This window comes from Myripristis murdjan, chromosome 1 (genome assembly GCF_902150065.1).
Source record: "Myripristis murdjan chromosome 1, fMyrMur1.1, whole genome shotgun sequence".
Classification (NCBI taxonomy): domain Eukaryota; kingdom Metazoa; phylum Chordata; class Actinopteri; order Holocentriformes; family Holocentridae; genus Myripristis; species Myripristis murdjan.
The window spans coordinates 23,197,587-23,211,980 of NC_043980.1; the positions used below are offsets into that span (position 1 = coordinate 23,197,587).

At 40.5% G+C, this 14,394-nt stretch overlaps 1 protein-coding gene across 1 annotated transcript; it reads right to left on the bottom strand.

The window, feature by feature from the left end:
• Positions 1-1,590: 1,590 nt before the first annotated feature.
• ednraa (endothelin receptor type Aa) lies at positions 1,591-13,460 on the bottom strand. Its single transcript, XM_030061674.1, has 8 exons — positions 13,217-13,460; positions 11,592-12,134; positions 9,453-9,580; positions 7,419-7,617; positions 5,755-5,907; positions 5,338-5,471; positions 4,801-4,909; positions 1,591-4,360 (listed from the first exon to the last, which is right to left on the bottom strand). The coding sequence occupies exons 2-8, from the start codon at positions 12,084-12,086 to the stop codon at positions 4,223-4,225; spliced, it is 1,356 nt and encodes a 451-aa protein (XP_029917534.1). The 5' UTR covers positions 12,087-12,134; positions 13,217-13,460; the 3' UTR covers positions 1,591-4,222.
• Positions 13,461-14,394: the final 934 nt, after the last annotated feature.

Below are 14,394 nucleotides of genomic sequence, written 5' to 3' on the forward strand. Positions count from 1 at the left end.
TTATAAACTTTGTTAAAAGGTAGAATTTATGGCAGAGCTGTTGCACTGAACTGCATTAGATTTTACAGGTGGACCCAATGAAGTGGTCACAGGGCTATACTGTATTTACTGTTTTAAATATGTTTGAATTATTTCCACTGATTTCTTTCTCTCCCTAATATTTAACATTAACCGAAATCTAACAGTAATTTCAACCCTAAAGAGTTTTCCCATGTGCCTCCATCCAGATAGTTTACATCTGTACACCCCTAACCCCCGATATTGTCCCCAGTGACTTTGAATTACCCCATGTACCTGTGTCAGTGTTTTTGGGAAGAGTTGTTGTTGTTGAGTTCATATTTTAATTTTTGATTTGGTTGGTTTGATTTTTGGTTTGAGCACAACAAAACAATATGCATCCAGGCCCATTGCTTTGGGTGCCAGGAGACAGAGACGGCCGCAGCAGACTAGATACCTTGCAATATAATGCAGGACCTATGAGGAAGGATAGCTTGCACAAGGGGTTCCTTTAACAACAACTCCTCCCTAAATGCAACAACTGTAGATGTGGATGATGGAGCAGTACTTCAGCAGCAAGTATAATTTTAATGCTAAGGGAATATTGCTTAATGAGTCTGGAGTGAAAGCAGAGCCTTCATCTGTTGACCTGACTTAGCAATGCAGAAAATGCCTATTTTACATCTTTGAGTGGCGCCATGTTAGCCTCTCTGAGGAGCTATTCCCCTCAGATAGGAGATAAATATTATATTCCCATATTCCCATCAGGACTATGTAATTCTGTTATTGTCTGGACCCAGTTCTTAAAGATATCTCTTGACACTGGATGCTGTATGGCATGGATATACTTTCCAAATACCATGAGAATCAACCAGATCACTCAAATTTGTCCTTCAAGTTTGATTTCGGGCACAGTGGCGACCAAGTGCAACCTTTTTCTATGCATTGCCCCAAAATACTTCACAATACAATAATACTTCAGCTTGATCTGAAATAGAAAAAAAAAATACAAAGAACACAAAGAACCCAGATGGAGTGATGTCTACAGTACAGCAAAGAAATACAGCAAAGAAAAAAAATTCTTCTTCTGTTGTAGTATTCAGTCCATATTTTTAGCTTGCTTGCATATATTCCAACCAGTTCATATTTACTGAAATCTTCTAATCAAATTAATGCAGGTTTCACTCTTAATGTGCTGTAAACATCATCAGTGAGAATGGGAACAGAAAGCAATGATGTAATGCTCTTGTTTCACAGTGTAAAGTGCGTTGTACAGACATCCTTTATTGCCTTTGCCATGGACAGTGATTGGTCCTCAGCTTGTTTAGTAACAACCAAAGAAGAGCCCTGGCATAAGTCACCCTGCTCTAAATAAGCTGTACACGGAGGAGCACTTTGGACCTTTGAGGTCCTCTGTTATTTGCTTTTGAGCTTTATTCAATTCACTGCTGGCGAGAAACAAGGTTCCCACCAAATTCCACAGAGCTAAAACCATCCTGTTTCTCTCTCTCTCTCTCTCTCTCTCCCTCTCTCTCTCTCTCTCTCTCTCTCTCTCTCTCTCTCTCTCTCTTTCTCTCTCTCCCTCTGTGTCCTTCTCTCCCATTTTGCTCTTTGATTTTCCTGAATAGCACGATTATGTCCCATGTTATTTTTGTTATTACATGTTATATCTTGGCAACAACAGTTCTGAGTTGTGAGTGGAATTCAGTGTTTATTGAGGCTTACTAGAACCCAGCTGATATGAAATATGACGTGGTTTCATATGAGGGATATGGAACAGTTTCATAAAGATTATGACCTATCTGAGACTTATCGCCAACCCACCGAAACAAATAACAAAGTGACTGGATAAAGCCATGGTTCTTATACTTTTCTGTTGCTCTTGGGGCTTTTCAAACTGTGTCTGGGATTACATGGCTCTGGTAATTGTCTTTTTATGAGAGGGCTAGACAGAACATACTCCTGGATTAATGAGGCACTTGGCCACAGCCAAATAGAAGCTGAATTAAAAGACGTTGCCACAAACTCAGCACTGATGCAAGCAGCACTTTATTTAATCCATTACAAACACTCTCACCAACACAGGTTGTTACCTGGGCAAAGACATATTTCTCAAAATGCATTTTTAATTAAATAAAGCAACACTTGCATCAAGGCTTTTCGGTGACTTCTCATGATTCAACTATATTTACAAACACAGATGATCCTATACATGATCCGGGATAACTTCCAAGCCAAGACATAGCTCAAAGATGGATAAATAACAGTCGGATTATTCTTCCAGAGATCTTATTTCGGCAACACAGACGACAAGTGAGTTATATGGATTAAATTCCCACCGTCTGTTCAAGCTGTTCACATCCTCTCCACTGACATGAGCAACCCTAAGGGCTCAGTTGCCAAGCGGGTCACAGTGCACTTCAAATCACTCCCAGGCGCCTCTTTCTCACAGACACAGATGAAAAACAGAGGGGGGCCCTTCACTTCCCAAAGAGACCAATATTTGAAGCGGGGTGAAATAAACCTCCATTTTCTTACAGTGGAGATGATTGTACTCGTTTAGAAATTAATTTATTAGTATAAGCAGCAGCACTAACATGAGAATAATGTTTTAAACCAATGACACCGAACATATAATTGCATGAATACAGTCCTCTATAGGTTATTATGAATCTCTTCTGTGAATAGTGGTAAAATAATATTGTACTGATAGGGCAGACAGTCTGGCCTGCTGTACATAGTGTGCAAAACACTCCAACTGAAGAAGTGCAAGTAATTATACACACAAGTACACATGTGCACACACACACACACACACACACTCACGCACACACAAACACACAAATAGTACATGTATTCACATATCAGATAGTAGGCGTATAAGGTAAGGTAGCATGTTTCTTTGGTAGCTGACATAATTCCCATTCTAACAACATAATTCTACCATCGCTCTCAGCCTCCTGCCTCTGGCATAACAAAAGTACAGCATTCAATATACAATAATTACTTTGATCAAAACAGCACACTTTATAAAAGTGGATACTATGTGGATTACAGGAGCATATTTCTAACAACCCCGCAATAATGGCATTTTTTAGTTTTTAATGTTGTGGAAAATTCACAGTGTTGTGGGAAAAATACTTAATTTGTGTCCTTTTTTGTTTTCCTTTGTGTATACTTTTAATTGTAGTACTTCATGTCTGCTTTTTGTTTATCATATGCTCAGAATATAGGGTGCAGAGTTGTACCTTATCCCCTAAAGAGTAAAACTCCATACTTTCTTTTCTGACAGGGTACCCTTGTATATTTGGAGACTGGACAAATCTTTAATATTTGTATTGCAAACTTGAAGACTAGACAGTATGAATGAATGTTGCTCATACTAACCAAAAATTATGTTTGACAATCCTTGGATGCTCAAGGTGATGAAAAGCACCTTTTCATTCAGAAGGATTCTTTATTTCTCTCTCTTTAATAAAGTAATATGGAACATTATTTTACATTTTGAGGACTAGCGGTGGGAGTCAAACGCCAGGCAAACCGATTGCAAAATATTCTTCTAATTATACCAGAAGTAGCTCAATGAATAATGAATGTGAGTAATACACTGTAAAACTACTAGCATCTCTGATGGAGAATGAAATGCTGCTTGAGTCAGTGACATGTGCTTTTCTGTTCCGTGCCGTCACAGAGTAGCGTGGGCGAACTCCTGGGGATAGCGCATACTCTTCTCCCATCATCCCCTCTGACAGTGAGCAGTCTGCTTTTCCTTCCTGTGGCTTATGCGTCCTTCCCAGCAGTGTTGGCCTCCATAAGAATAGCACGCTTGGCTACTGATTGAGGGTAATTTATAGTCACCTTTCAGCTACATCCAGTTAAAGAGTCTTGCCTTCCTTTCGCTCTCATCCCCCTCTCCTCCCTCCTCTCTCAAGCTACAGCATCACTATCCTCAGGTGTTGGAATAGGAATAGGAATTAGTTTGTTTTGAGAGGCCAGAGCAACTGTACACCAAACCCATTGTCTGTGCCTTTTAACTCCACTTCCTCATGCATCCGCTTCAGGCTTTGGATGTGGCCTTCATGGTCCTTGGGATGCATACATGTTGTCTGTAAAGAGTCATTCTTATATGTGTTTGTGGTGAGAACTGAATGCTGATGCATTTTAAAAAGCTGGCTGGGTATAATGAGAGTTTGTCCACAGGGAGTCAAAGTCCATGGGTGAGCGGTCAGTCACTGTCTTTCCGGATGCTACGGTCAGTGTGGAGGTTGTTAGGCTCGGGGCTTTTACACTGGATACTAGTACCGTTCATGTGTCCATTGCTGGTTAACTGTTGGTCAGAGTAGCACCAGCAGCACAAACAAGACTAAAAAGACATGGCAGAAGAAGAAAAAGAGAAATGTTTAAACATGGGGTGAAAATGTATAGCTTAATTCATCTGCAAATTTTTCCTAGAATTTTTTCAAGATCGAAAGCTATCTCCTGGTTTTCTCATCCCCGAAATCGCAACAGGCAGAACTGGGGCATGGTTTATCTCCAGCCCAGGTCGCTGTGACAGACATTTTCAGTAAGTGACCTCAGCCAGTAAAATGTGTACATAAATCACCAGTCTGCTTTACATTTTCCTTATGGAATGTCATCAGCACCAGAGCCTCCGAGTCGTGGGCAAAGGGCTGAGTTCACTGTTTGTTTAACTGGCGAGACTAACGCAGAGGCTTTTTAGACATGGTCTGTGTGTACGTGCCTGTGTGTGTGTTTGTGAGTGCATACATATATCCATCTGGTACAAATGGAAATGTACTATACCTTGAAGCAGTTTTTGAACTTCTTGCTGACAAAGTAGAGGATAATCGGGTTTATGCAGGAGTTGACTGTTGCAAGGTTTATACTGAAGTAATCAAGGACCAACAGGAAACTGAAAACAAAAGCAAAGTCTATCATTATTATTTTGGCATAGAGTACCACTTAATTTCAACCTTCCTGGGGCACGAGGGAGGCAGTCCTCCACAATCAGCCTGTCATCGATGTTGAGTGAAAACCTCAAATTTCCCAAATGTCAGCTTAAAATAATGAAACAAAGCTTGTCTGTTGTGCATTTCTGAGTTTATCCAATAGAGTTTGAAAAGGTTTCAAAAGCCATATCATTGCAGAATTTTATCAACCAATAGCGTAACGGACAATCTTTCAGTCAAATTTAAAGCATTAAAATCACCATAAGTGGAGCTACAGCACATGCACTGTTCACTTTTCGGCAGGGCTGTTCATGGACCTTTGAGTTTCTCCTTAATTTAAGATTTAATCTTCCTGTCATTCTGTTTGTGTTTGTTTATATTGCTAACTCACTTGAGCAAGTCACAGCGGTCCACGTCGTTCTGGGAGTAGACCGTCCTCTTGAGAATCCTACTGAGGTGCAGCGGGAACCAGCACAGAGCAAAGATGAGAACGAGACAGAAGACCGCCTTGGCCACTTCCCTTCTCTGCAGACAAAAACAACAGATTATAGATTAACGGTAAGATGGCCAAAGAGGGAACAAACACTTTTAACTGAGACAGTCTTAACTAGTTTGTTTAACTCCCTCAGAAAGTTGAGTTGCATCATACTGGTCATGCAACGTCTGTGAGGCATTTTCTAATCTTTCACAGGAAAAACTCTTGTTTGCTTTAGGCTGAATAAATACCTTTCATAGGAAAATAGAAGGTTCACCAAATTGAAAGCAGAGTTATAGTGTTACTAGTGCATGTTTCAGAAGAGAGTCTAACCTGTTTGAGGTGCTCGCTGAGGGCTATTCGGAGGCTGCCGTTCCTGTGATTGAGCATCTCGCAGGTCATCAGAGTGTAGAAAAAAGCTGTGCAGGCCAGCGGCACACAAAAATAGAAGCCAAACAGCCACCAGTCCTTTACATCCTTGTAGTACTGCAGGGAAACAAGCACACATGATAGAGTATGCCATTTAAACAGACACAACCTGCCAGTTACACTACAAAAACTCAAAATCATACCAAACCAGATACCAGATAGTTTGACTAGAAATAAGACAAATATTCTTGGTAAGATTTTGAGTTTTTGCAGTGAGAGATACTGATTTATGACCAGAGGCTTCCAGGTGTTATAATAATAATTACCAAAACTGAACTTGACCCACACTTAAACTCCTATAACCACTACATATGTTTACATCATAATTACACTGTTTGTATGAGCATCTGGTTCTACACAGCTGTAATGAATTATATGTATATTTCAAAGTTACTTTTTAAATAAAGCACCAAATAAAACAAACTATAAAATATTTTCTGTGCAAAACAATAATACAAATTTTAAAAGTGCATTATGTTAAGCTGCACTGAGGTGAGGACTCTGAGAAGATGAGAAAAAATGAGAAAAAACACACACAAAAACCAACAACAACAACAACAGAATAGCCTAAGCACAAAATTTGAAGGCCTATCTCACTGATAAATTATGTGCGTATTTCACATTTTCTGTTAGTTGAGTCTTCACTTCAGTCAGCCCTAAATTCTGCATATTGCACCTTGTCTGGCCAAGCATGCAGCCCAAAATACAAGACTATGTGTGTCTGGTAAACAAATGTTTCCTCAGAAGAAAATGTGCTATTTAGTTGCCTCATTTACAGGAAGGCTGAGTTGAAATCATGCCGCTGGGTTAGTTCACATGGCCCAGACCTCAGCATTGTTCTGCCAAAATGTGAGATAGTGGCATACTCCCGCTTTCAGCATGTGGGATAGATATGCACATGTGGCTCAGCTTTAGGCCCCCATACATCAGGCCTCAGTAATTACTCTTTGCCTGCAATCAATTATGTTCTCCAAGCATGCGAAAAAGGCCGCAAACACCAATCATGATGTCCTCAAGAGGAGTGAATGAAGAAATCCGTTTTTTGCAAGATTTTTTTAAAAAATATTTGTGAACATTTTGTCAGGCGCATCCAAAGATTTCAACCTGTTTATATGATAATTTTGTTATGTATTCATAGTGGTTCAAGCAGTATTTATTGCAGCTAATGGAGTTTGCTGACATGACGACACTGGGAAAGCTATAATATTTAAGACTAACAGCACATCTAATCATGCTGCTCATCAGGTAAAAACACTAGTCAGCTATGCAGACTGAGGCTGTATAACCTCCAGCCTAACAATACATCGTTTTGAGATTATGTAATACTGACATGAACCTGTAGTGTCACTTTAAGTAGTCCGACAGCAGGTGGGTTTCCTATCTCTGCGTCCGATAATGTTTTGTCTATTTTTTTTTTTTTTTTTTTTTTTTTTCAAAACTCAACAGTTCCTCAGCATGAGTGCCTTGACACAATGTACTGTGCAGCACATCTTGGCCTGTGAATAAGCAAAACACTGCTCGAGTGCAAGCTCCTTATCCAAAAAGACAAGAAAAGGATGATAACATACCAACATGAAGTCACTCTTTGGGTTAAGCATGCAGGTGCGTATGGTTTTATTCCTGTAGGTGAAGCTGACCATGTCGAAGCCAATGGCCTCTGGCACTGCCAAAATGACTGACAGTATCCAGACGCAGACGATCTCTATGGCTGTCAGCAAGGGGATGCCCACTCCCTGAACTCTGCTCCACGATGCAACTGCTCTGTATCTGTGACAGACAGACAGACAGAGTGAGGCAGAACGCGTGCTGTCGAGCAGACTACTTGGATGACATACACTAGATAAAACCTAAAAGATCCCTTTGAGTCACTGTAGCAACAAGGAATATATCACTTTGAGTCACTCATTAAATATATGATAATATAACTAGGCAAAGTTATCGCCTAGATTTCTTTGTCTTTGCAGCTGCACTGACTGATTAAGCTAACACCATTGTGTTTATGCATGGCAGTACACCAAACACAACAAACTGCACAGTCAGTAAAGAATATCAAAATGTTAAGATTTAATGAAGAGAGATGATCAATTGTTTATTTTAAAAATCTAATATTTATATTTTTGTGAAGCCTCCAAACAAACTGGCCCATGTTGGCAGAGGGGTCTGTCTGTTGGCTTGTGTTTCCCATGCACTGAATACTTGTTTGCTTGTTTGTTTCATTAATGGAAACCACTTGTCGAAATGTTTTAGTAAAATCCTGCATCAAGATTTTATGGCAAAAACAATATATTTTTCATGACACATTTGAATTTCTCTGTCGAACAACATGGCGGCATTTATATTTTACTAAGTGGTAATGTATCCACCTTTTTCTCTTCCTCCAACATTGAAAGGAGACACAGCAGACTCAAGTACTTTCATAATACACACACAAAGATATGCCACACATTTCCTGAAAACAAATTGAGAGCATCTGCTCTTGAACACAACTGAGCAGTGTTATAGTCTTTTTTTCTTTCTTTCTTTCTGTCTCTCTTTTTTTTTTTCTCATAATAGAGGTCATTAAATATGTCTGCCTTGTTGAACCTTGGAGCCCAATCAGAGCAGGCTTGGCAACCTCTTATCTCGAAGGTTATGTCTCCTAGTGTACACAGTGAGATGAAGCTGCGCCTGAACAACTTATGATCATTATTTATTCATCATTAGGGAACCACTAGAAGGTACTATTGAAAAAAAATCTTGTCAGTTAAAAATCCATGATGCGATAGTCGCTATCAAAACATTTGTGAATATTAACATCATATGTATAGTCAGTGCTTATAATATACACAGCATGTTAAATGTATGGATGTTTCATTGGCTCAAAATAATTTCATCAAAGAAGGCCAATACTTATTTGTTTATGGCCATGCCAATAAAGCATCATTGACTTCAACTGAATCAAAGTGAGCTATTACCAGCAATTAGTGTCAGATGGGTGCAGCACAAAAGAACGAGAGAGATTGATAACTTTCCAGAGTTCAATCTTCCTGAAAAGGAGCATCATACTGGTAATTTCTTCCTGTTGTTTTCATTTTAATCAAATAAAGAGACGAATTCGTCTGTGAGGTATTTGTTGTAACTCATCTCCACATGTCAATGAGGAGAAAAGGGAAACATTTGTTTTGGATTAATCAAGAACAATGGCCCCTTTGCGCCAACTGAAAGATGCTTTGGTCGACTGTCCAGACAAGAGGAAGCTGCCCGCCTTCTGAAGTTTTGTCCAGCAGGATCTGATTTTTTTGAAAAAGCCTAGGTTGGTAACACCATGGATTCTCAGTGTACACTCTGTGCAACAGAAGAGGTTAAAAGCCATGATTTTACAGGGCCATGTGAATGTGCAGTGGGGATGCATGTGTGAAAGAAGACATACGTATAAAGTCATCTAAACTGTATGAGGAGGCCACTGATAGTGAATTAATTCAGTAAAATGTTATTATGAATTAATATCCAGCTGAACTGAGCTACATCATAGCCAGCTAATTCTTTATTTTGATAAACAAAGAACAGGAATTTAGTCAAAACATTGAATTTATGTAAGGCATAAAGCTAAAGTTGGCACTGACCTGTCCACACTGAGGGCACAGAGGTTGAGCACGGTGATACCAACAGAGGTTTTCTGCAGAAAGGGCACCAGCTTACACAGACACAGGCCAGCGACGCTGCTGTCAAACGGCCAGCGTGAGGCCAGGAGCTGGTGGAGAAATAATCAACACGTTACTGTCAAACTAACACACAACTCCAAGGAATTCAGTATTTGTTGTAGCTACTGAATATGCATCACTTTACTGACATTCATAACTGTCAATAGATACTATAACTGTTTAATGTTTTTACACCACCAGTACAGAGAGTAACACTTGGTTTTAAAGGATTTGTTGTTAGGGAGCTGATGATTAATCTTTGTTTACTGAATGCTCACCATGGGATGAACATCCTTACTATCTATTTATGGATATTTCACAGCTGCTTGGTCAAATCCACATCAAAAGCCTTTCATCAGTGCCTTGATGTTAGTGTGAGAGCAGTCCAACAGTGCACAATACACAGCTCATCAGCTGATACAGTAAAACTTTGGCTTCTCCAGTGGGCTGACGTCATCTCTAAATTTACCTCCAAACTTTAGAGGTAGCACTTTATGTCTTCCCACGTATCAAAGTACCACTTCTACTTACAATCACTTCCCAAAGGAAACTAAATGGCTCTATGCGTAGAGACCTTTGTTTGTTTACCAAAGTGGTCTTGGCACCCTTCCCTCAACAGGACTTAACATGGGCTAAACAAAGAAATATGAGGGGGTATCTGAGAGTTTCTCAGAGCTGAGGCCAAAGGAAGCACTTCACGGGTGCATCCTGGCTCCCTGTTTTTTTTACTTGTGCGTTCCCAGGAGCACAGAAGAGTAGGAGAAAGGAAAGGGGCCCACGCCGCTGCTTTTAGTGTGTAAGTCAGTGGCTGATTATTTTTGGAAACACTGTCAAACCCCAGAGGAAGCGAACCAGGGGCTTCAACATATGGTCCCGCGGTGGACAATACAGAGATTCTCACCAGGGACTTCAGTTATATGAGGTTGTTTTTCTGGCTGTGCACAAATTGAGCCTGCAATATCCCTTTTTGCATATTGAAAAGTCATAATGTAATCTGATATGATATGGATGAGGAAATTCAAGAGTGATTCCAATGTGGTGGCTTTTTGTTTCTGTTTTTCTTCAAAGAATTGGCCTTTCATAATGTACTGGAACGATCAGACTGATTGTTCACTCAGTTCAACCATTATCCTCTATTATTATATTAAACATGAGATTGTTTATCACTGAAAATACCACATGAAGAGAGTATTAAGCATATGTTTTACATGAAACACTAACTAATTTGAACCACTAAGTTGAATGTTATGTTGAATACAGTTTTCTGTCTGAATTTTAGATAAGGGTCAGTGACTAATATCCCAGGTCAGTGCAAGGTCACTGCTATGTGTGACTCTTGTGTTTATTTTAGCCAGCCATATCCCTGCTCCTCTCATCACTAATCTGCCTACATGACCAAGATAAAGCAGTGTAACCGATAAAACTCTGCCTTCTATATGCAACCTACCTTACACACCCCATTTCATTCCCATTTTCTGTCTCTTGCATTCCAGGTTATTTCTCTATATCTGCTCCACTGTTTCTGGGTACTAATTTCATTTTGTCAGCAAGGTGACAGATCACTCTGCAGCTTGGCTATCAAGATAAAATTATTATATTCAATTAACCATACAAAAAATCGAATCTGATTAACTACAAAGCTTAGCAAAAAACTAATCTTAATGATCACAGTTAGCACATTTTTCAAAGATTAGCATGTTTAGAAAAAAGTCAGTTTTTGTGGTACATATTGTCTATCATCAAGCATTCAAGTCTCCTTAAAGCTACCACGCATGCTCATCACATGATGTGTGTTTGTTTTGGTTTTTAATAAACCATGACTTAGTGTAGTGGCAGCTCTTGGTAGATTTTTAACCCTTTGAAGTGGATAAGGTTCAATGTTTGGTCATATTTTGGGTTCTATTAAAGCGCTCAAGGGATACTGCTAGAATAATCCAGCAATAATACTGAGAACCAGGGCAATTTTGGTCACGATAATTTTCATGTTGTCTCATCTGTAGCACCAACCAGAGTAGGCAGAGTATTTGATGTGCAGCATAATGAATGTTGTGACAACTGTACCTTGTATACATTGATGGGTATATCAACGGTTATGTAGATGAGGTCCCCCAGTGCCAGGCTGGCAATGAGAGCATTTGGCCCATTCCTCATACACTTGTTCTGGTAGATAATCCTTAGTAGGGTGCTGTTGCCGACCAGGCCGACCACAAACACAATAATGGAGATTACTGTGTTTATATATTTAAAATAGTCATGAATGGACGTTGTGATGGCGCACGGTGGAGGTGCTACTGGCCTCCTTATGACAGATTCATTTGCAGAGCCAAATCCTGTTCCAGCCCCTGGGGCCCCATGGTGGAAGATGGTGGGGCCCGGCTCCAGGCTGGGAGCTCTGGTGCTGAGGAAACCTGGAGTCTGGAGGGTGGAGTGGAGGAGAAAGTCTCGGGAAGAGTCGTCCTCTGCCTCGGTAGTGTTTATCTGGCACATTCCTCTGGCTGCCATACAGGCCATTAGCACCAACATATGTACAGCTGGGACGCCCATTGTAGAACACATTCCACACTTTGATTTCACTGATTGAAAGATTAAAGTCCCAATATATCACTGGTGAGAAAAAAACACACAAATAATGAGAGGAAACTTAGGTTATTTGCAGACAACAAACTTCAGGGGGAAAAAAACAAAACATTTTGCCCACTCAACCTATTGTTTCTGTATTTTGTCTTCATTTAAAATCTAGTCAAAGCAGAATGTGTCAGTTACAAGAAAGTTTGACAGCGCCGTCGTCCCTTTCCAAATGCTTTGAGGAAGTTTAACAACTTCCTTAAGACTTCAAAAAGGTTTTGCCAAGGGGGCACAGATGGGAGATGCCAAGACTAGTTACAGTCAGACAGCTGGGATGAAGCATCAGCATAGTGCGCTGGGTATCTCTTTTGCTCACAGTCATTCCTGGAAGAGGCAATCAGCTACGTCTTTGTGTCAATAAGGTTGCGGCTACAGAGCCAGGCTCTATGTCTTCTCATTGCTTTGACAATAGACCCCTTACGTGGCTCTCAGCAGAATGGTTTCCTCAGCGTGCATTCCCCTACTGTTTCTGATTTAGAAAAGGCTCAGGCTCGTGGTTACAAAACAAAGAACCATTTTAACATGAAAGAACTGCTTCAGATCTGGTCAATTGTGCAATGCCAGCACCAAGATTCAAATTAAAATCAAATGGAAAAAAAAAAAATCCAGAAAAAAAAAGTTTATCTCACTTAAAAAGAACGCTGATTCCCCAGGGTCTCTGTGTGTAAATGTGCTCAATTTAATGTTAAAAAGTCATAGATATTTACATTTTTACTCCTACTCTACAGAAAAACAAAACTTTATGCACACAATTAGAGATACCCATCTCACAGAACTCTAAAGGTAAAGAGAGGAGGAAAGTAAAGAGCGGGTAAAGTTTCAAGTAGTCAGATCCATAGCAAAGCCCTTTTCATCACATCACATCACAGTACAGGCAACTCTTATAGCCAAGAGTTCTTCCTGTTCAAAGTCCCATCTGTCACCAAGTACACAAAGAACTATTTAGCAGCCAGCCCTTCAAGTAGCATCACAGTTTAGCATCAGCACGGCACTGCTGGGATCTGTGACAGCACACAAACTGATCTATCCATAAATAATAAATACGTTTGGTTTTCACCTACCGCTTCTAAAATGTCTGCCTGGCCCCCTTGGAAACCGTCAGGCAAACTTTCGGCTGAAGCCCCCAGACATCTGTATCACATCACATGAGTAATTAAAGCACTATCAAAGTCGCACCGTATCCCACTTGGTTTGAGCAACGCACCCGTCTGCTCTGAGGTGCCTTCGCATTATGGCTCAGGGTTTCCTGTGGAGAGTTTGCAGTACGTGTGAGTGAGTGTGCTCAAGTGTGTGCGTGTGTATGTGTGTGTGTGAGTTTCTGTGCATCTGTGCATGTGTGTATGTGTGTGCGTATGTGTGTGTCAGAGCACCAGTGGAACACTTTGACTGGGTGGGATAGTAAATCTCCACCTCCCTTTGGTAACAGACTGGGCCCCCTTTGGAAACATCACCCCCCTCTCTCTTTTCTCTGAGAGGCACCGCCTGCTGACAGTCATCTCCAAGGCACAGCAGCACACACACACATTCACACACAGGGGCAGGGGCATCTGGGAGCCCAACGCCCCTCCAATCTGCCCCTTTCCCTATACCCCTCCTACCTTCTCTCCATATCCCTCTCTGTGTCAGATTATGTCTTGAGCGCATTACGCGCAACTGTTTCTTCACACGAAAGGAAACAGGCCTGGATGGAAGGGAGGAGGACGGCACGAGGAAATCAGTGTCCATGTTGTGCTGTTGTGTTGTTTTCGTCTGAACTCTGGAGAAAGGAGTGGAGGGGGCAGATTGAGAAAGGAAGTGGATGCTAACTATCAGTTGGCCTTTACTTTTCTAAATAGCCACTGTGTGGGTGGCCAAACCACCTTCCAATTTACTCACTACACAAGTTGCAAGTGTAAGAGAGTTAGTCTTTTGAATGGGTGTTGCTGTTAATAATCAGCAATAAAGCGTTATAATGATGATGATGATTGTATTTATGTGAGAAGACTCTATTTTAATGCAGCTTGCGTCAGACTGGTGCCATCTGCTATGATGCACACTGCAATTACACACATAAAGCTTCATATTAGCTTTAAAAGGTGGTAATACTCTCTATGGTAAATTAAAAGGTGGATAAACAGAGTATAGGTGGGGCTTCCCTTTACTTTATAAATCTGTGTGAAGGTTTGTATTTTGCTACATTTATCGCATACAACTGTCAAGTGCACAACAAAAGCTACAATTAAATTAACATGTCTGCTTT

Coding starts and splice junctions, on each gene's coding strand:
- ednraa (XM_030061674.1), bottom strand. CDS start 12,086: ATGTGTTCTACAATGGGCGTCCCAGCTGTACATATGTTGGTGCTAATG. Junction 7,618..9,452: donor TGTGCCCTCAGTGTGGACAG/GTCAGTGCCAAC, acceptor TGTCTGTCACAG/ATACAGAGCAGTTGCATCGT. Junction 4,361..4,800: donor AGTTCAAAAACTGCTTCAAG/GTATAGTACATT, acceptor ATGTCTTTTTAG/TCTTGTTTGTGCTGCTGGTG.